This window comes from Chelonia mydas, chromosome 4, assembly GCF_015237465.2.
Source record: "Chelonia mydas isolate rCheMyd1 chromosome 4, rCheMyd1.pri.v2, whole genome shotgun sequence".
In the NCBI taxonomy this organism is placed as follows: Eukaryota; Metazoa; Chordata; order Testudines; family Cheloniidae; genus Chelonia; species Chelonia mydas.
Window position 1 is genome coordinate 70,157,388 of NC_057852.1, and position 23,100 is coordinate 70,180,487.

A 23,100-nucleotide genomic window follows, 5' to 3' on the forward strand; every position below is an offset into this window, starting at 1 on the left:
TAATTTAAATGAAACAAGCACAGAAACAGTTTCCTTCCCTTGTCAAATCTTTTTTAAACTTTCTTTTTTTAGTAGTTTATGTTTAACACACTACTGTACTATATTTGCCTTTTGGAGGCGGGGGAGGGGAAGGGGAAGTGTCTCTGCTGCTGCCTGATTGCATACTTCCGGTTCCAAATGAGGTCTGTGGTTGACCGGTCAGTTTGTAACTCTGGTGTTCGTAACATTGAGGTTCTACTCTAACAGCTTAATAAAATGCGCCCATCCACTAATTTAGGCAGAACATATACAATCTTTATCATTAAGGGATGATTTTCAAAGGTGAATACCTAACGGTCCTAAATCTCACCCTAAAACAATATGCATGCACACAACCCTTGGGTTCACTTCTGACAACAGCTCAGAGATCTGTATAACATGGTGCATGGACTTTGAGAGGAGATTTGTGTTTCCAATTTAACATAGGGAGCACATACCTATTACTGTGCATTTTTTTAAATTGCCAATAGAAACCCAGAAGTACTGTCATAAAGCTTACATTAACAAATTTTGCAAAGTAGGTAGCTTTGTCTAGTAGTTAAACCCCAGAAATCTCAAATTCCAGTTCCAAATTCTAATAGCTGGTTCTACCACTAACGCTCTCCATGACTGTGGCAAGTTACAGAATTGACCAAATTACAAGCTTAATCTAGTATTGCCAACCTAAAGTGTTAAAAAACTCATAAGCTTATCTTCAAATCATGACATCTTTAAAGCACTATATTATAGGGGGAGAGGTTGCCCTCTGGATTTTGAGCCTGTAGGAGTTGTGTTTTCAAGCTTTACTCTGTACCATAAGGTCTAAAATACTTTTTTTATTAAAAATGAAAGCTAAGATTCTCATGAAATAATGCCCCAGCTCCTGGAGTCACGTTAAGAAGACACCAATAGCGAGAGACTTCTGATAAAATTTCACGAGTGAACAACACTTTTAATTACCTGTAAAATGGGGACATCTACAGAGACAAGTGGGAATTAGGAGGAGAAAAGCAGTGGTAGTTTATGAGGCTTGTTTAATTTCTATAAAAGTCTTTGAGATCTCTCATAAAAAAATAAAGTATTATACTACAAGGACATCACATATGTTTGGTTTGTTGAGACGTACCCTACATCAATCCAAGAATGATAGGGATATCTATACAACCTTATTTCTTGAATATTGTTACACTTTTACACTTGCATAAATTATACTGTATTCCCACACAACGTAGAACTCATTAAAATTCCTTCATTTATCCTGACCACTTCCTAAATTTTCACGTTTGCCTTTTTTAAGTGGTACTAAAATATTCTACTTTTAACTAGAATTTTAGAACCTGAAGTGTAAGATTAAGACTTTAGTACAGCATTTTATGCTGCTAACATCACATCCTAAAAGCAGCAAGGTAATGGGATTTTCTGAAACGAACTAAATCATATTTTCAGTTCCACTGCATTAATAGATATTTCTAGTTTCAGAGTAACAGCCGTGTTAGTCTGTATTCGCAAAAAGAAAAGGAGTACTTGTGGCACCTTAGAGACTAACTAAATAAATTTGTTAGTCTCTAAGGTGCCACAAGTACTCCTTTTCTTTTTTAGATATTTCTAGTAATGGCAAGGTTGAAAAACCTCTTGTCCCTTGTATGCTTTATTCTAATGCAGCTTCTCATTTACTCCAGTCACACCAGTTTATATTCCCTGTTCACATTTATGTGACACAATCATGCACTGTAGGTGGGAAAAGATTATGTGCAGCAGTGCATAGTCTTAGACTTTTCCTGAAGGTAACAGTTCTAGATAACAGTTACTTCATACTCATTTGTAATCTTTGTTCACTGAAGACTAAACATTTCCCTTCAACACTGGTTATATGTTATAACACTAAATAAGATCTAATTATAATTTGACTTTTCCAAGTTTTGTAATAAAATGAAGCTTAATTCTGTATAATGTCTTTTATACAGACTATGCTAAAACCCTTTATAGAATTGTTACTGAATTCTGTATTTATAGCACTAACATCAGTAAGAGAAATTGCAAGTAACAAAATTTATACCTGATTGCCATTCTTCATTAAGTACACTTTCACTGCTGGGGTTGTTGTCATCCTCATCATCCAACTCTGTACCATTTGTTATGCGTGCTGCAGTATCTGCCTTTAAGGTAGACAACTCCTCTTCACTAAATTCCTCACTAGGCTGCTCCCTAAGTAACTGTTCCATCGAGGCCTGAAGAGCCCGCAAGTCTGTATCTGCCTCACCAAACATACTTGGAGAAGAAAAATATACACAAACAACAAATAAAGATAACACCATCCAGACAGTTCTAAAATTTCTTCTAAATCTGAACCAAAATGTTTAGGGATATTCTTGGAAAGAGGGTGATATTTCCCCTCCTTATCTTAGGTAGAAAGGTCATTCCAAACCTTATACTTGTGTGGCAGTTAAGACTATGACACTGGCAAATGATACATTACCATTTTTTCAGGTTTCAGAGTAGCAGCCATGTTAGTCTGTATCCGCAAAAAGAAAAGGAGGACTTGTGGCACCTTAGAGACTAACAAAATTTATTTGAGCATAAGCTTTCGTGAGCTACGTGAAGTGAGCTGTAGCTCGCGAAAGCTTATGCTCAAATAAATTTGTTAGTCTCTAAGGTGCCACAAGTCCTCCTTTTCTTATTACCATTTTTTGTTAAAGAAAACATCTTGCATTCACTTAGACTGATGGCTCTTTCTCCTTTACAGCTTGAATACAATGAATGGCAAGAGGCTGCCCTTAGAACTGGGAGCAGTCATGGCAGAACTCTCATTCTGTGACACCTGAGAGGATCATCTTGCAGACACAGCATTGCTAGGTCTGTCCCACCACAATGAAGTGTGTGGGAGAAGGGAAATAGCTCAGCATTAGTTTTGTCTCTGAATAAAGCCCTAGAGTTTTGGTCCGCTAAGCAAAAGGAGAGTGGGGGGGGGGGAAAGGTTTCACTCGCTGCTTCCCCCAAATTAAGATAGCAGTGGATAAAGCAGGATTGCTGTACCCCTGCTCTCTTTGTTTTGCTGGAGTGAGAAACTGGGGTAAGGATGGAAGGGAAGCAAACAAGTCCTAGAGCCCTGTGGGGAAGTATGAATTCCCTCTGACATTTTCAGAAACAGAAGGGCAAACCAGCTGTCTCTCACTGAGGAAGAAGCCAGGATACAGAGTTACACTTATCCTGAATGAATCTTCACTGTAATAGTGCAACTTAATTTGTGAAACATGATAAGCCATGGTGGTAAGGTACTTGATAAGTAGTGACAGTACCACATCTGTTTTCTATACCTATATAATACAGTACAAAACACCCAGTCTTGCAAGAATACATTTACACTGTAAAATACACAGAAGTATTTAAATTTAGCAGCAGCTCATGACAGTAACTTACTGAACCATTTTTAAATTGTAAGACTTAGCAGGATATTTTCCACAAGTCTTCAGCCTCTGGTGGTATTTTATGCTTTGCCACATTCACTTCTGTTCAAACTGAAGTTTCATTGAAACAATTTGATAAATTTGGTTTGCTTGAAGACAGTGTTCCCCACCGGTAAAAGGCCAGCACATTAGTTTCCCCAGCATCCCCCTGCTGTCCCCAATTAGAAATGTGGCTTGGCTATGTTTATTCTATTACTATTTGTACCTTAGTCACAGGACCCCACTGTGCTAGGCATTGTACACACAGAACAGAAAGATGGCCCCTGCCCACAAAGAACTTACACTCTCAGTATAAAACAAGTGTGACGCTCTGTACCTCGGGGCAACACCCTACACCCCCCATGTTCATCCTTGTAAAATGATTGTGGGGTATCCAATGAAAAGTTTATCATGTCGAGTGTCTTTGGAAGGTTCATGATGCACTGAGCATTGTTGTTACAGTAATATTATAGGTTATAATTTCATGTACGTAGTTATGAGGCTGAAAAATGTATCTTCATGGCTTAAAGTAAGCCCAGGCAAAAACTCTCCAAGAGCAGAGAGGCAGTTCACACCTCATCAGGCCAGGTATGGGACAAACCCAGCCCAGCCTCACAGGAACAAAGGGCGCTGGCCTAGGCAACAAAAAAAGAATCTGTTAGATTCTTGAGGGAGTCACCCCCCCTTCCTTTGGTCAGTTTGGAACTGTGATGAAGTAATCCTCACCTGACTCTGAAGGGGGGGGAGGGGCAAAGCCAACAGGGAAGAAAGGACATGATAAAAGGAAGAGACATTTGCCATGCTCTCTCTCTTTCTTCCACCTACATCTACAGACACCACACCAAGTGACTGAAGTGCTGATCAAAGGGGAGAGCCTGGCTAAAGAGCAACCAGTCAGCCTGTGGTGAGAAGCATCTAAGTTTGTAAGGGCACTGAAAGTGTTAAGATCAGTTTAGAATGCGTTTTGCCTTTATTTCATTGATCAAATCTGACTTGTTATGCTTTGACTTACAAACACTTAAAATCTATCTTTATAGTTAATAAATCTGTTGTTTATTCTACCTGAAGCAGTTCGTTTGGTTTGAAGCATGATAAGAGACTCCCCTTGGGATAACAACCTGGTGCATATCAATTTCTTTGTTAAATTGACAAACTCAAATAAGCTTGCAGCGTCCAGCGGGCATAACTGGACACTGCAAGACAGAGGTTCCTAGGGTTGTGTCTGGGACCGGAGGTATTGGCTAGTCTCATTTGGTTGCACAATCCAAGGAGCAGCTTACATGCCAGAGGCTGTGTGTGAACATCCCGGGAGCGGGGGTTCTCACAGCAGAGCAGGGTAAGGCTGGCTCCCAGAGTCAAGGATTGGAGTGACCTAGCAGATCACCAGTCCAGATAACACCAGAGGGAACGTCACAGCAAGACTCAACAGATAGAGAGTACAAGGAAACAACATTGGTCAGCATGATAGGCAGTGGTCTCAGCACACCAACATCCTGTTAAGTTTTTTGTAGGAGTCACAGCAAAGGAGGATTCTGAGGTAACTTTGCAGATGTTTACATCCAAGCATGGAGAGGCTGCATGGGAGAAAGCACAAAGGTGCTTATTTGAAAATTTAACAAGTGGACCAATCAGAGGCAGGAGTCAACATCTTGACAGTGAATGAAAAATGATAGGCAGAGTGGAAATAGGCTGTGAAAGGCCTTGTAAGTGAAGACAAACCCTGTGTAACTGATCAGGTGGTTAGAGACAAAAAGGCATCCTTTAAAAATTGGAAGTCAAATCCTACTGAGAAAAATAGAAAGGAACAAACTCTGGCAAGTCAAATGTAAAAGTATAATTAGACAAGCCAAAAAAAGAATTTGAAGAGCACTAGCAAAGAAAAAAAAATTTGCTGTTAGTTTTTGTAAGTACATCAGAAGCAGAAAGAATACCAAACAATAAGTGGAGCCATTAAAGGAGCACACAAGGAAGACAAGGCCATTGTACAGAAGCTAAATTAATTCTTTGCATCAGTCTTCACTGCAGAGGATGTGAAGAAGATTCCAATATCTGAGCCATTCTTTTTAGGTGACTAATCTGAGCAACTGTTGCAGATTGAGTTGTTGATAGAGGTGGTTTTGGAACAAACTGATAAAATGAAACAGAAATAAGTCACCAGGACCATATGGTATTCACCTAAGAATTGTGAAGGAACTCAAATATGATATTGCAGAGCTACTTACTATGGTACGTAACCTACTACTTAACTCAGCCTCTGTACCAGATGTCTGAAAGATACTTAATGTCTACTTTTTAAGAAAGGCTCCAGATGTGACCCTGGCAATTACAGGCCAGTAAGCCTAATTTCAGTATCAGGCAAATTGGTTTAAACTATCAAACAAATTATCAGACAAATGGCTGAACATGATTGTTGATACGCCTGGAGAAATTCTGCACCACTGTGGTACAGCAGAAAAATGCCCCCACTCCACAGATTCCCTTTGCTTCCTTGCAGAAAATGGTTTCTGTGGGGAAGCAAAGAGAAACTGCACCAGTACTCACTCACCCCTCCTCAGCAGCTCAGACTAGGGTTGCCAGGTGTCCGGTTTTCAACTGGAACACCCGGAAAAGGGACCCTGATGGCTCCTGTCACCACCGCTGACTGGGCCATTAAAAATCCAGTTGCAGTGCAGGGACGCTCCCTATCTGGCTCCATGCCGCTCCCAGAAGCGGCGACATATCCCTCTGACTCCTAGACGCAGGGGAAGCCAGCGAGGCTCCACGCACTGCCCACACCCTGCCCCGAGCATCGGCTCCGTAGCTCCCATTGCCTGAGAATGCGGCCAATGGGAGCTGCAGGGGCTGCGTCTGTGGCCAGAGGCAGCGCGCAGAGCCCTTTGGTCACCCCTGCACTTAGGAGCCGAAGGGACATGTCACCACTTCTAGGAGCTTTCTGAGGTGAGCGCCACGGGGAGCCCGAACCCCCTGCCTAGACACCTCCTGCACCCAAGCTCTCTCCCAGATCCCACACCCCAACACGTTGCCCCACCCCAGAGCCCTCACCCCCTCCCACAACCCAACCCCCTGCCTAATGAGAAGGAGAGAGTGATCAAGGGTGGGAGAGAGTGATCAAGGGTGGAGTGAGCAATGGGCAGGGCCTCCAAGAGCGGGCGGGGCCTTGGGGAAGGGGCCTCAGAGAAGGGGCATGGCTGGCATGTTCAGTTTTCTGCAAATAGAAAGTTGGCATCCCTAGCTCAGACGTATCTGTTTGGGCAGCCGGGGGGGGAGCAGAGGTAAATCACGGGGGCGGGGGAGAGGGGTCTGGGGATGCCTGGGCTGTCCAGGGACATTACCAGCTTGGGGGCGGGGGGGGGGGGGGGGGGGAGAGAGAGATGGAAACTGAGTTCCCCCTCTCTCTCCCCCTTCCCTGCATGGAACAGATGGTGCTGGGTCAGATCACGCCCCAGAAACTTCCCCTGGCTGCAGGAAGCTCTGCACCACGGGTGGAGGAAGAAGAGGAGGAGAAGGCGGTGGCTCAGCATGGGGATCTGGGTGCAGGGGTGGGTGGGCGGGCGGGCAGGGGGAGTAGCTCCCTGTACAGTGACTCCTCCCCCTCCTGCGCATCCGGAACCCCTCCCCTCAAACCCCCTCCACATCCCAGAACCCCCTCAAGTCCCCTCTGCATCCGGAGCCCCCCGCACCCAGAATCCCCCTACCCGCTCCCCAAATCCTCACCCCACGAGCCTCAGCCCCTGCATCAGGAGCTCCCCATACCCAGACCCCACCACTGAGCCCCAACCATGACCTCCCCACCCCACTGAGCCCTAACCACCTTCACCTGGACTCCCCAGTAGAGTCCTATTCCCCCTCCACCCAGACCCCGCACCCAGATTGTGCCACACAGAACCCTGGTACTCTTGAGGGAATTCTGCATAAAAAAACCCAAACAATTTAAAATTCTGCCTATTTTAATTGTCAAAATAACAAACGCAACAATATAATCGCATCATTTTCAATTATTTTGGTAATTTATTTCAAAATACTTCTCAGCAAATAATTGAAAATGGTGTGATTACATTGTGTTATTTTGACAGATAAAATATGCAGAATTTTAAAATATTTTGTGGAAGAATTTTTAATTTTTTGGTGCAGAATTCCCTCAGGACTATTGTTGGGGAACAGTCAACATGGCTTTTGTAAAGGGAAATCATGCCCCATCAATCTGTTAGAATTCTTTGAGGAGGTCAACAAATATGTGGACAAGGGTAATTCAGTGGCTACAGAGTACTTGGACTTTCTGAAAGTCCTTGACAAGGTCTTTCACCAAAGGCTCTTAAGCAAAGTAAGAAGTCATGGGATAAGAAAGAAGGTCATCTTATGGATCAGTAATTGGTTACAAGACAGGAAACAGTAGGAATAAATGGTCAGTTTTCATAGAGGAGAGAGGTAAACAGTGGGGTTCCCCCCAAGGACCTGGACTGGGCCCAGTGCTGTTCAGCATATTCAGAAATGATCTGGAAAAAGGGGTAAACAGGTGGCAAAATTCACAGATGTTACTAACTTACTTAAGATAATTATGTCCAAAGCAGACTGTGAAGAATTACAAAGGGATCTCACAAAACTGGGTGACTGGGCAAGAAAATAGTAGATGTGCAAAGTAATGCACATTGGAAAACATAATTCCAGCTATACATACAAAGTAATGGGGTCTAAATTAGCTGTTACCACTCAAGAAAGATCTTGGGAGTCATTGTGGATAGTTCTCTGAAAACATCTGCTCAATGTGCAGCAGGAGTGAAAAAAAGCTAACAATGTTAGGAACCATTAGGAAATGAATAGATACTAAAACAGAAAACATGCCACAATCAATGGTATACCCACACCTTGACTACTGCATGCAGTTTTGGTCACCCCAACTCAAAAAAGATTATGGGTATGGAACAGCTTCCATATAAGGAGAAATAAAAAAGACTGGGACTGTTCAACTTGGAAAAGAGATGACTTGGGGGGGGGAGGCTATTATAGAGATGTATAAAATCATGATATGATGTTGAGAAAGTAAATAAGAAAGTTTCAGAGTAGCAGCCGTGTTAGTCTCTATCTGTAAAAAGAAAAGGAGGACTTGTGGCACCTTAGAGACTAACAAATGTATTAGAGCATAAGCTTTCGTGAGCTACAGCTCACTTCATCGGATGCATACAGTGGAAAATATAGTGGGGAGATTTTATATACACAGAGAACATGAAACAATGGGTGCTACCATACAGACTGTAACAAGAGTGATCAGGTAAGGTGAGCTATTACCAGCAGGAGAGCAGGGGCGGGGAGAGGAACCTTTCATAGTGATAATCAAGGTGGGCCATTTCCAGCAGTTGACAAGAACAGTAGGAGGGGAAATAAACAAGGGGAAATAGTTTTACTTTGGGTAATGACCCATCCACTCCCAGTCTTTATTCAAGCCTAAGTTAATTGTATCCAGTTTGCAAATTAATTCCAATTCAGCAGTCTCTCATTGGAGTCTGGTTTGGAAGTTTTTTTGTTGAAGAATTGCCACTTTTAGGTCTGTAATCAAGTGACCAAAGAGATTGAAGTGTTCTCCGACTGGTTTTTGAATGTTATAATTCTTGACGTCTGATTTGTGTCCATTTATTCTTTTACGTAGAGACTGTCCAGTTTGGCCAATGTACATGGCAGAGGGGCATTGCTGGCACATGATGGCATATATCACTTTGGTAGATGTGCAGATGAACGAGCCTCTGATAGTGTGGCTGATGTGATTAGGCCCTATGATGGTGTCCCCTGAATAGATATGTGGACACAGTTGGCAACGGGCTTTGTTGCAAGGATAGGTTCCTGGGTTAGTGGTTCTGTTGTGTGGTGTGTGGCTGCTGGTGAGTATTTGCTTCAGGTTGGGGGGCTGTCTGAAAACAGTTGGCTTGTCTCCCAAGATCTGTGAGAGTGATGGGTCGTCCTTCAGGATAGGTTGTAGATCCTTGATGATGCGTTGGTGAGATTTTAGTTGGGGGCTGAAGGTGATAGCGAGTGGCGTTCTGTTATTTTCTTTGTTGGGCCTGTCCTGTAGTAGGTAACTTCTGGGTACTCTCAACCCCTCAGACAGAGGCAAACACCTACAAGATCTCGATCAAGCGTTCTTACAACTACAGTACCCACCTGCTGAAGTGAAGCAACAGATTGACAGAGCCAGAAGAGTACCCAGAAGTTACCTACTACAGGACAGGCCCAACCAAGAAAATAACAGAACGCCACTAGCCTATAGTAAAACTATTTCCCCTTGTTTATTTCGCCTCCTACTGTTCTTGTCAACTGCTGGAAATGGCCCACCCTGATTATCACTACGAAAGGTTCCTCTCCCCGCCCCTGCTCTCCTGCTGGTAACAGCTCACCTTTCCTGATCACTCTTGTTACAGTCTGTATGGTAACACCCACTGTTTCATGTTCTCTGTGTATATAAAATCTCCCCACTATATTTTCCACTGTATGCATCCGATGAAGTGAGCTGTAGCTCACGAAAGCTTATGCTCTAATAAATGTGTTAGTCTCTAAGGTGCCACAAGTACTCCTTTTCTTTTCATGAATAAGGAAGTGTTATTTATCCCTTCACATAAGACAAAAATCAGGGTTTACTCAATGAAATTAATATGCAGCGAGTTTAAAAGAAAAAAGGAATGACTTATTTACACAACACACAGTCAACCTGTGGAACTCGTTGCCAGGAGATGTTCTAAAAGTCAAAAGTATTACTGGGTTAAAAAAAGAATTAGATAATTTCATGGAAGATAAGTCCATCAATGGCTATTAGCCAAGATGGTCAGGGACAACTCCATGCTGTGTGTGTCCCTAAGCGTCTGACTACCAGACACGGGGAGTGGCAACAGGATAGATCACTTGATTGCACTGTTCCACTCACTCCCTCTGAAGCATCTAGCATTGGGCTAGATGGACCATTAGTCTGATACAGTATGGCCGTTCTTATGCAACAGAGAAGCGGGAGAGACAAGGTAGCAACGCAAAGAGAAGGCATGACACAGTAGAAGCAATGGGGAAGGATAACAATCTTTGCAGCAGCATTCTGGATGCATATGAGTGGGGCAAGATTGCATTTGTCGAGACCAGTAAATGATATTGCAGTAATCAAAACATAAGATGAGGAGGAACCTAAATGAGATTTTTGGCTCTGTAGGTGGAGAAAAAAGGCTGTAGGTTATGCAGAAAGAATCAGCAAGATTTAGACGAGTGTGAGAGGACCTATGTCAAGGCTCCTTCCCCACTCTGAACTCTAGGGTACAGATGTGGGGACCTGCATGAAAACCTCCTAAGCTTACTTTCACCAGCTTAGGTTAACACTTCCCCAACATACAAATTATTTTACCCTTTGCCCTTGGATTTCCACTGCCACCACCAAACTTTATCTGGGTTCCTGAAAAAATGGAGTTTGGACACGTCTTTCCACCCAAAATCCTCCCAACCCTTGCACCCCACTTCCTGGGGAAGGTTTGGTAAAAATCCTCACCAATTTGCATAGGTGACCACAGACCCAAACCCTTGGATCTTAGAACAATGAAAAAGTATTTAGTTTCCTTACAAGACGACTTTTAATAGAAGTGAAAAAAAGAATCACCTCTGTAAAATCAGGATGGTGAATACCTTACAGGGTAATTAGATTTAAAACATAGAGAATCCCTCTAGGCAAAACCTTAAGTTACCAAAAAAAAAAAAAAAAAAAGACACACAGACAGGAATATTCATTCTATTCAGCACAGCTATTTTCTCAGCCATTTAAAAAAATCATAATCTAACACATACCTAGCTAGGTTATTTACTAAGTTTTAAGACTCCATTCCTGTTCTGTCTCCGGCAAAAGCATCACACAGACAGTCACAGACCCTTTGCTTTTCTCCCTCCTCCCAGCTTTTGAAAGTATCTTGTCTCCTCATTGGTCATTTTGGTCAGGTGCCAGCGAGGTTACCTTTAGCTTCTTAACCCTTTACGGGTGAGAGGATTTTTCCTCTGGCCAGGAGGGATTTTAAAGGGGTTTACCCTTCCCTTTATATTTATGACAACCTACAAAGAGATTCACGTCAAAGATGACACCTAGGTTATCGACCTGATTGATAGACAGGCAACTGGTGTTGTCCACGGTGATCAAGAAAGGAGGTCGCAGATAGAATTGCGGTGGGAGGGTTGGGAGAAGAAGAGTAAAAACTTTGTTTCAGCCATGTTCTGTTTGAGCTGAAAACTAGACATCCACTAGGAGAGGTCAGAGAGACAGGCAAAGATTATAGTTTGGACAAAACTATAGAGTGGTAGATCTATGAATCTTCCACATAGAAATGGTAATTGAATTTGTGTTTGAAGATTACCCAGAGATAAGGTATAGAGGGAGAAGAGGAGGCAACAAGGACAGAGCTGTATAGGAGATCCTTCAAAAGGACACGCTAAAAGGAGCAATTAGAGAGGTAGGGGAAGAACAAGGAGAGGACAGAGCCATGAAAAATCAATGGAGGACAAGATTTCAAGAAGAGCATGGTCAATGATGTCAAAGGTGGCTGGCCAGGGTCAAAGAGAACAAGGATGGAGTATTGGGTTCTGAACTTTAACTAGAAAAGAGTCATTAGTGTCAACAAGAGTTTGGTTTTAGTGGCGTGCAAGGGGTCTGAAGAGCATCTAGGAATAAACTAGAGGAGATGAACTCCAGACAACAGTTGCTGACAACAGTGCATTCAATGAGCTTAGAGATGGAAGGAAGAAAGATAGAGTGGTAGCTGGAGAAGCAAGAGGTGTTAAAGTAGGGTTTTGGTTTTTGTTTAAGATGGGAGAGAGTAAAACATACCTCTGTGTGGTATGCAGTGTTGTTGTAGCTGTGTTAGTCCCAGGATATTAGAGATACAAGGTGTGTGAGGTTATATCTTTTATTGGACCAATTTCTGATAAGGTTTCGAGCTACACAGAGCTCTTCCTCATGTCTAGGTAAGTTATTGCTGTGACACTCTGGGTTCAAGGCTGAACAGATAGTTTAGCATAAGTAGTTAGCACATATTTTAAGGGACCATTCAAGGTGAAGTGATCCTTGAATGGTTCCTTAAAATGTGTGCTAACTACTTATGCTAAACTATCTGTTCATCCTTGAACCCAAAGTAGTTAGCACATATATTAAGAGACCATTCAAGGATCACTTCACCTCGAATGGTCCCTTAATATATGTGCTAACTACTTACGCTAAACTATCTGTTCCACCTGGTACTTAGGCGTGACACTCTGAGTACCTTTTCCAGACCGAAGGAAGAGCTCTGTGTAGCTCAAAACCGTCTCTCTTTCACCAACAGAAGTTGGTCCAATAAAAGAGATAAAATAGAAGTATAGGTGGATGAGGTTAATAGTTATTTTCTAGTGTATTTCAGTTAAATTAAGAGGTCTTTATTATCTCTCTCTATTTTTTTTTTTTTTTTGCAAGAGTTGATAAATAAATTATGCTTACATGTCTTCAGAATCAGAATGCCCTTCTTTGACATGCTCATCTTCCATATCCTCTATTTCAAGATTGTCTTGATGTTGTACATCTGCTACAATGGGAACGTCAACTAGTGTTCTGTACAACTTGGAAAGATCTGGGAGTGAACATGTTCTTAACATCTGAAAAGATCATAAAAAACTTCAGATTAGGATATTCAATAACAAACAAGAAACAGAACTGGAAATTAAAGATCAAATCAAAGTAGGAATACCTATTTAAAATATTATATAAAAAACCTCTACACAATTAGTAAACTAAGTATGGAACGCATGAGACTGAATGTTTTGCCTTTCCACTAAAATGGGAAAATGTTCCTTTTACTTTAAGTGTTGAGGGGGTCTGAGAAGCTCAGAACACATGTAAACTGATTTATATTCTTTTTACATAAGAGGCTGTTCATTCTCTTGCTAGTTATCTTTTTAAAAAATAAGAACTTTACTGAGATAAAAACAAATTACATTGGACAAACGATATATACATATATATTAGTTCAAGAACAGACATTTCCTAAAAAAATCATCAGATCACTACCATCTTAAACCACCTCTACAAAACAAATCTCAATTAACTTATTAAAATCACCTTCTATAATTAAAATTGAAATAATTTTTTTAAATGTCAGTTTATTTTGCACTATTTGTAGTGTTTGTTTAAGCTAAGAGATGAAAAGGAAATGAACACAAGTCAATTCAGCTTTTTTCACAGTACATTTCAAGTCAGTTTCATTTACAAGTTCTCATCCACAGCAGTGTTCTGGAATGTTAGTGGTAAACAAAGAATATTTATTGGTTTTAAAAACAAAACAAAACACCCTCTGATTTTACGTCAACAGAAATTTTTAAAAAAATAGAACAAAGTAATTGTTTGCTCTGTGCTCAAACAAGAAGGATATGGTTCTGATAATTAGGTTTCTAGAAACCATACTGTACATTATACACATTCTTGGTGAAAAACAACACTAAGACCTGGCCTACACTTTGAAGTTTACCAGAAAAATGGCATCTCTGAACTTTGAAATATATTAACACAATTTTGAATCCTCCTAACAAAACCCTGAACTTTTGCTGGTGAAGTTAAACCAGTTCCCCATGGGACTTAAGTACTGTTCTATCAGCACAATGCCAGTGTGAATGCTGAAGTAGACAGCAGTACAGTACTCCAGCAACAAGCCCACAATTTAACTGTTTCCACAGAAGCAACCACTCTGATCAAAGAACTCTGCTGCCCTAGAGTCATAATGACCAGAAGCATATGCCCTTGTAGGCCTGAGACCTGTTCAACACTTCCCCCGCCCCTTACCCCCAATATTAAACCAGCCTTGGGTGAATCTTGGAGTTCACCACTACAACTGAAAAAAGGAATGTTCTGCAGCTGATAAAGCACCCTCCCCCCAACCTCAGGAATGTTCCTAACAAGAGTTATAACCACCGAGGTTGTAAAGACGCTGGGAAATTAGGGAGGATACAGAAAGAGACTCAACAAATGGTAAAATAAGCTCTGACCAGCATTTTATGCTGACCATCTGGACAAATAGAGACGGTCACAACTAAGTTACAATTTGGGCATGAAAGATAAAATGTAAAGAACTTGGGCAGGAAGGAGGACACATAGGTGCCAGGGCATAATTGGTAAAAAAAAAAAATAAAAATAAAATTGTTATTGAGGAGCATGGGATAATGTGATAGGTTTAAGTAGCACAGAGTCCTGTGGCACCTTATAGACTAACAGACGTACTGGAGCAAAAGCTTTCGCGGGTGAATACCCGCTTCTTCAGCACAGGACTCTTTGCTGCTTTTTACAGATCCAGACTAACACGGCTACCCCTCTGATACGTGATAGGTTTAGTAAATTTGAAGGAGGGAGCTAGTTTTACCTATATAATGTAAATGAAAAACAAAAGCTTTTTGGGAACCATTTCCCAATTGCAGTGCAACATCAAGCTGCTAGAACTCCGACCCCCTCTGCACGACGGTGACGTGCAGAGGCATCGCCGGGAACCCCCAGATGAATGAATCCTGATTGGCCATCAGGTGAAATGTGTCTGTATGTTGGGAGTGGTGAGCATAAGAGATTTGCTTCGTATATGTATTCTGTGTGTGCTGCTAATAAATAGATGTTTAGAGCACAACTGTGTGAGGCTCTTCCGCTGTGAAAAGGTTCCACAGACCCGTAGAGCCCTGAGCCCTGAGGGAAAGGGCAGGTGCTTAAATTGACCAGTTTTCTTCCTGAGCGCTGTGGGTAAGGATAGGTGCCTTATACCCTGAGCCCTCAAAAATGAAAGGGTGGGGGTGCCAAAATTGATTGGGTCATGCCTTGAGCCCTCGGCATGATATAGGCAGGGTGTTCTAAATTGACCAGGTCACACCTTGAGCCCTCGGTAACGTATAGGCAGGGTGCATTAAATTGAGCAGGTAACACCCTACCATTTAAAATTCCCATTGTATCTGGAAACACTTTTTCTGCTACCTCATCTTTGCAAGTATGTAAGCATGGCTCTGGCTAAAACTCCAACTAAAGCATGAGCGACTACCAGGTCCAGGAAAGAGGTCCTAGATTTCCTCGGCCTCTAGGGAGAAGCAGTTGTGCAGGCACAGCTGCAGAATTCCCATAGGAATAAAGAGGTACATGCTGATATTACAAAGGAGACACGGAAGCTAGGTACAACAGGGACAAGTTTCAATGCCAGGAAAATGGGAAGGAGCTACAGCAGGCTTACCAGGACACAAAGGAGAGCAACAGAAAGTCTGGCATTGCTCCCAAGAGTTGCTGCTATTATGTGGAGCTCAATGCCATTTTGAGGAGAGATTCCTATTATTGACAACAGACACTCATGAGCTCCAGAGGAAGGCACCTCAGAACTGCAGAATAAAAAGGAGCTCACTGAGGAGAGGGACATGGATGATGTAGGGGGGACATAGACGGTACGCAGCCAACTGAGAGCCTGAAGCTCTGACACCCAGAGAGCTAACTAATCACGGAGGAAGAGGACTCAGGAAGGCAACATTTATTATTCCCATTTATGCGGCTCTTTAAAAACAAACCATCCAACCAATGAACCACTTTCTCAAGAGCACCATACATTTCACCACCCCCTCAAATGGTAGCTGACTGCATGCAGGCAGGTAACAAAGGAATTATATTTTAAAGTAACCAGTTTATTTTAAGAGCATGAAATAGGGGGGAGAGAAACCAAAAAGCATTCCCAAATAAATACTTTTGCAAATAGCCCTGATGATCTTGAAATACATTCCTTCACAGGCAATGTAACCAAATAAAATTAAACACACTGCAAACAGGAGAAAAAAATTCCACCAATCTAAGCTATACACAAACCAATACCTGAGCATTCAAAGTACATATTGGGACAATGCCTACCTGCTTACAAATAAAATAGAATACATACAATTAAAACAGAAAATAGTACTTGCAAGCAAACCAATAATTGGGATTTCAGACTACATGATTTTGCAAAACATACATTGTAACTGACTGGATTAAAAATCCGAACACATGATTTGCATGCTGTGGAAAGAGACAAAAACAGTGTGTGGTTAGCTCAGAGGGGACTTGGTTTGGCCAACATACCCAGCAATCAAAACCCTCCACTACTTGCAAAGTTGCTGGTTTATTTTGGCCTGTGCAGCTTTTTGGTCCTCTTGCGCAATCTCACTGAAGATTTCAAGCAAGTTTTAATTGATCTTTTCCCCAGACATTTCTAGGCACAGCAGCCTTGTTTCTCCAGCCAAAGTAGAACACTTTCCCACTCTACAAGGATCCCTGGAGGGAGAGAGGCCATCACTGTGAAGAAGCCAACAGCATACAGCCCAGGCAACTGTAAGACTTCTTGAATGGCTGCCTTTGCTGGACTTTTGGCATGAGCTATGAACTTCATGAGCTTAGCATAGCTCATACTTCATGAGCTATGTATCTGCCAGGATCACCACTGCTGGTGGAAAAAATGTCCCTGCTTCCAGTTTGTCAAGAAGTACTGTTGTGATATTTTGGGGAACCTGTCTGTGTAATTTATGGATTCTGGGTGAGATTATTAATTCTCTGTATGTTTCTTCATCAGGCTGCCAACTTCATTTGAATGTGCAGCTCTTCGCCTTTTCTGTTATCTTTTTAGCTCCATGTTGAGCTGACATTCTGAAGGATATGCATTGCAACTGTAGCCATGTTGGTCCCAGGATATTAGAGAGACAAGGTGGGTGAGGTAATATCTTTTATTGGACCAATTTCTGTTGGTGAAAAAGTTTTCAAGCCACAAAGTTCTTCTTCAGGTCTGGGAAAGGTACTCCAAGCGTCACAGCTAAATGCAAGGTGGAACAGATTGCTAATTACAGTACTTATGCTAAACACATATTCTAAGGGACCATTTGAGACAATGAACAACTCTCAAATATCCACCCCAAACACTTTGCCAAACTCATCCATTTCATCCCCAAAACAATTTTACATTCAAACAAACATTTTATCCAAACCATAAAAATTGCCATGGGTGCTAGGATGGGTCCCCAATATGCCAATCTCTTTATGGACCACCTTGGAGAAGAATTTCTGAACAAATGAACCACAAAACCAATGACATACCAAAGACACGTTGATGATATTTTCCTCCTCTGGACAGACTAAGTGAATGCCTTCATAGAGTTCCACCACATCTTCAACAATCACCAGCTATCCATTAAACTCTCTCTGGAACACTCCCAAACTAGCACCAACTTCCTGGAAAACACCATCAGCTTCAATAATGGAATCCTACAGACAACCATATGCAAGAAACCCACAGATCACCACATCTACCTTCACAGATCCAGTAACCACCCCACATCCTCCCAAGAAATCAGTTATCTACAGCCAGGCACTCAGATACCATAGAATATGCTCTGAGGAGAACCTCCAGGATATATACCTTAACATACTCAAAACCACCTTCGCCAAACAAGAAGACTCCACCAGAAAAGTAGACTGCATCATGGAACAGGCCACCCAAATACCGCAAAAGAACCAGCTTCCATAAAGAAATAAAACCCCCTCCAATCACAGACCTCCTAGTTGACACCTACCACCCCACACTGGAACCCATATGGGGTATCAAACAACTATAAGACATACTCAACTCCATCCTGAAATAAATGTTTCCTGAACCCCCACTACTGGCCTTCAAACAACTCCCCTGCCCCCAACCGAAGCAAACTCCCCACAGACCAACTCAAAGGTGCACCAGGCCCTGACAGAAAAACAGATGCAAAACCTGCAGCCATATCTCCATTGCTACAATGACCAACACCCCCCATAACACACCTTTCAAAATCCATGGATCCTACTCATGCCTATCACAACATGTGGTATACCTCATCCAGTGCCCTAAATGTCTCAAATATGTGGGTGAAACCAGACAATCACTAAGCTCTTGAATGAACTCACAGAAGAAAACGATAAAAGACAAAAAACACCCTATCACCTGTGGGCGAACACTTTCCACAAAGCAATCACTCTATATCTGGACCTATCAGTACTCATCCTCAAAGGAAACCAGAACAACACTTTCAGAAGATGAGCCTGGGAGCTGAAATTCATAACTCTGCTAGACACCAAAAATCACTGACTGAACAGACACACTGGATTTAGGGTTTATTACAACAATCTGCAACCCACTAACCCCCTCTTTTTCCCTATGACCGCAGAGGTGTTAACAGGACACTCTACCTTGAATGGTCCCTTAGAATATGTGATAACTACTTATGCTAAACAATCTGTTCCACCTTGCATTTAGCTGTGATGCTCTAAATATCTTTCCCAGATCTGAAGAAGAGCTCTGTGTGGCTCAAAAGCTTGTCTCTCTCGCCAACAAAAGTTGTGTGGATCTAATAAAAAAAAAAATATTACCTCACCCATCTTGTCATTCCAAAGGGCAGTGATGTAGTGCTGACAATAGAGGATCGTTAAATCAGGACCTCCTCAATTCAAATAAAAACATCCTAGACCACAGGCTGGCTCCCACCCAGAACCACCATTTGTCAGTGAAGAGGTTACCCTGTAAGGGTTTGATCACCTGAGGAAGCTGATCAAGGAGTCACCTAACAGAGGGGACTGGAAGATATGAAAGAACAGGGGCTGTTCTACTTAGGGATCTTTGACCATTTTTCACCAGCTCAAGCTCAGGGAAACTGCTGCAGGAGCCTGATGAGGCAGGGGAGAACTCTGCCTACCTGAACTCAGATGGCTCCCCCATAGAAAAGATAAGCTACAGTGAGGGACATATATTCAGGGTTTTTGTTGTTTTCTAAATGCTATGTATTTTCTTGTGCTTTCTCTCAATAAAGAGCAATGGTGTTTTAGAATCCTATATATGGATATGTGCACATGTGTGTGTTATGTGCTAAACCTACCTCAGGCCCCTGAAGAGTTAATCTATGAATCCAAGATGCCTATAAGGGTGAAATTCTGCAAAGGGGTGTCTAAAAAGAATGCAAAAAGTATGGGGAAGTCAGCACTGGGTCCAGGGGCTAGGTGTTTGGACCATGAAACCTCAGCTCTCAGGAGGGGTATGTGTGAAGGAACTGCTAAGACTGTTACCACCACCAGGAGTGGAACCTTTGGAGGGGTTGGTCAGAGTGACAGCTGGAGAGTGGATCTCAAGAGAGGGCAATCTGGGAATTGTAACAGGGCAGTCACAGGGAACTGGGAGTCAGAGGGCCAGACAGAAGGTCTGGCTAGATTTACCTGAGAAGTGGGCTAACTAAAGAAAAGTTAGACCTCTGAGGAGGGAACCTGAAAAGAGCTCAGCTTGGTGTCCCTATCCCCAGACACTTCCCACAAAGGCAGATCATGGTGGGCTTTGGAGGGGAGATACTCTTAAGAGAAGGTGAAGGATTCCTGAAGTCATCCCAGTAATTCAACAAGATTTGGTACTGAGAGGTGACATCAGACAAGTCATGGCACACTACGTATGTATATTTGTAAATAAATAAAAAGCTCAAGATAGACTTACACAGACAGGGTAAGATGAGCAGTTTGTGTATATAAAACTATTTTTTAATGCTTCCAGTTCCATGTTATATTATTTGTTCTTACTTAATAAATAAAGATAATTTATTTTCACAAAATCTAAGACTCAGCATGATATGTTGTATTAATACCAGACTGATTTCTCACTGATCAACAGCAATCTAAGGTTACAAGCTTCCAGAGAATGATTGCCACCTACTTCTCCACTGCCGGCGCAGCTCTTGTTTTAGTGTGTCTGCCCTGCAGGGCTGGGAGCTGTTTACCAAGCTCACCCAAGAACCTGGCCTTCCATAACCAAAAGTTCTGCAGCCACTACTGGTCATCCCCAGTTTGCACCGTGATTCGATCCCACCACTCAGTGCTCATTTCACAGGGCCACAACCACTGCACCACCATGTACACCTGGAAAGTAATACCTGCAGCTTCTGCGAGTGACATAGGTGAGAGTTTGAAAATCCAGTGTGAAGAAGTAGATTTTGGGATGGACAAGAGGGAATTTGAACATTAACTCCCATAATTCCCTGAGAAAATTACACTGAAGAAATTTCCCAAAAGGTGGTGCACTGGCCAATGGTGTGGGTGACACTAGAACGCACAGTACTACAACCAGCTGATGTAACCTGGTGCTGTGAGGACAGACTGCACCAGCTATGGCAGCCAAATATGAATGCTCTCTTCTCAAATAGCTATGTCTGTAGCTATATACTGGCAAAACTTTTCCCAGTAAAACTTTCTAGTGTAGAGAAGCTCTGGAAAAGATAAGATTGAGTTTAATAAAAGGTAACATTACTGTGTACTCGCCTTTGGATTGTTTGCATCAAACAGGCCAGTAGAGAGCCCAATCAATAATGAACTTTTGCCTTTACTTTTTGCTGGTGATACAGAACGTGAACGAGGTGGAAAAGGCTCTTCCAGTGAAGACTGAGCTGACAGAACTGGTGAGGCTGCTGGTATGGCTTGTGGCTGTGCCACCTTCTGGAAAAAGGGTTCAGGTTGCATAGAGTCACTGAGACAAGTGTCTGGGGTGGAGAGAGAAATAATGTTACAAATCCATGTAGACAAAAATTCCAAACCTCTAAGCAAATGGCAACAAGGGTTGAATTAGGATAGTCCAATTATATCATAAAGAGAGGCATATCAGCTAATCTCTATAGATTCACTTGCTTTAATATATTGTTTTAATTGTTTTAATATAAATGGTCAAAAATGTTTATGCTAGGAAATTCAATTCAGGTTCCTCCCCTCCTTTATTTACCAAGGCCTTTAAAAAATAGATGCAAAATATTACAAAGTTGCAGTATGAATATTTTTATTAATCAATATTCAACTTTTGAAACGTGTGTGTAAGTTGTAAACTACTACTTTGTATACGGCCAACATATACTCTGCTGTCATATTTTTACTTGGTTTCACACTGTTTAACTGTATCTTACAAAACTAAGGTGGTTCATTTTCACCAGTGTAAGGTACATTTGTGCAGAGTATATTGCTTGTTGTTTATTACAGAGAAGCTCCCATAAGGAATTACTGCAAGAAAGTTTTGACTAGTCACATTTCATTTGTAAATTACTATATAAAATCTTGTACATTATGTTAAAAACCTATAGCACAAAAAGTCAAATATATACAGTCTGATGAAATTTAGAAATGTAATTAGCTGACAGAGTATTTTCTCACAATACAAATCTTAATATAGAAACAATCATGTAAAATACTGTACATGTTCTGAAGTATTCATTTTATGTCAGGGATACTGAATCATCCCTAAAAGTGTCGATCGTGGGAACATATTTGTTTAATAATATTAACTGTTGCAGCACAGTCCAGTCATTCTGATATAGTTTTATTTCTACTTTGTCCTGTTTTAGTCTTGCATGCAATATATTGTAGGACAAATACCCATTATGGGAAATTTGGAACTAGCATTAAAAATACAGTATTTTGTATGTATGTGCGCACCATATAAATTGGAGCCCTAAATTTCATAGGAGCAAAGAATTTCTTTAAAGCTTCCTCTATCCTGGATCTACAAAGGTTTTTTATTTTTTATTATTATTATTATTACTATTTATTATTTTATAGTGGCTTAAGTGTACTTGTGCTTCATAGAAGACACTAAAAAGACAGGCCACTTCCCTGAGCAGCTTACTAGATGAAGAAATACAAGCAAAATGTTTCCAAATCTGCTTGCTCTACCTCCACTAAAAAAGACCCTAAATACTTTTTGGGTTTTTTGTTTGTTTTCTTGAAAAATGGAACAGAAACCTCCACTCTCCCTAAGAGTTTACCAGTTTCTGCTGAAATAACCCAGGACAGAGGATTCTCCTTTCAGCAGAATGCTAAAGCACAGTGGAAGAAGATACATACACACCACCTTAACACTAGAAATCCAGATCCAGACAGTCATGCTCCAAGAATGGATGGCATTAGCCATGTAGGGGATGGCTTAAGAGCATCCAAGTGATGCACTGGATAGCCTCCAGTAATGTAACTTGTGAAGCCTTGTCTGCAAATTCAACGTGTTCTCCCTGATGGATGCCCTGGAGCAGGAAACTGATATAAGTATAGAGTGCCCAAAATCCCCCTGTAGTACTGCTGCCTCTGCACAGCTCCACCTCAGATCAGCATGGATGAACTGAGTGCACAAGGTCAAACCTCATTTGATGGAGGGAAAGAAACAAAGAAGCAAGTCGGACGTAAGGGAAGACAAATTAACTCTAATTCTCAAAAGGCCCAATCCTCAATCTTAATCCTTGTTTATGCTAAACTCCCACTGAAGTCAATGGAAGTTGACTCCTAAATTTGTGGATTTTTAACTGAGCATATCAGAAATGAGCCCATGGCTGTAAAGAAGTTCTACATCACTGCAGACCTCTGAATTGCATAATACCCTTTGTGTACCGTTCAGCCAAGGGATAGGTTTGTATCATCGATCAGGCACTGCAGTTTCCCCTCAACATTTTTCAAAATGGGAACAACTGCTTCAGATAAAGGTCTTAAAGTGATCATCTTCTCTGTGGCTACTCTTTTGTTTGCTTACATGAAAAAATATTAGGAAAATTAAGAAGAGCAGGTATAAAAACCTGCTTTAATGCTACAGGCATAGCTGATTGTTAA

At 41.7% G+C, this 23,100-nt stretch overlaps 1 protein-coding gene across 24 annotated transcripts in view; it reads right to left on the reverse strand.

Moving 5' to 3' along the window:
* The window catches only part of NEK1 (NIMA related kinase 1), a 144,313-nt gene that overhangs the window by 10,769 nt on the left and 110,444 nt on the right, over nt 1-23,100 (reverse strand). For 23 of the 24 annotated variants that reach the window (XM_037897511.2, XM_043545964.1, XM_043545952.1 and 20 more), the window contains 3 exons: nt 20,785-21,002; nt 12,937-13,091; nt 2,075-2,286 (listed from right to left, as the gene is read on the reverse strand). In XM_037897511.2, coding sequence (XP_037753439.1) covers nt 2,075-2,286; nt 12,937-13,091; nt 20,785-21,002 — 585 coding nt within the window. Of the gene's footprint in view, nt 1-2,074; nt 2,287-12,936; nt 13,092-20,784; nt 21,003-23,100 lie in introns of those variants that run through there. The other variant, XR_006290712.1, reaches the window with a different exon arrangement.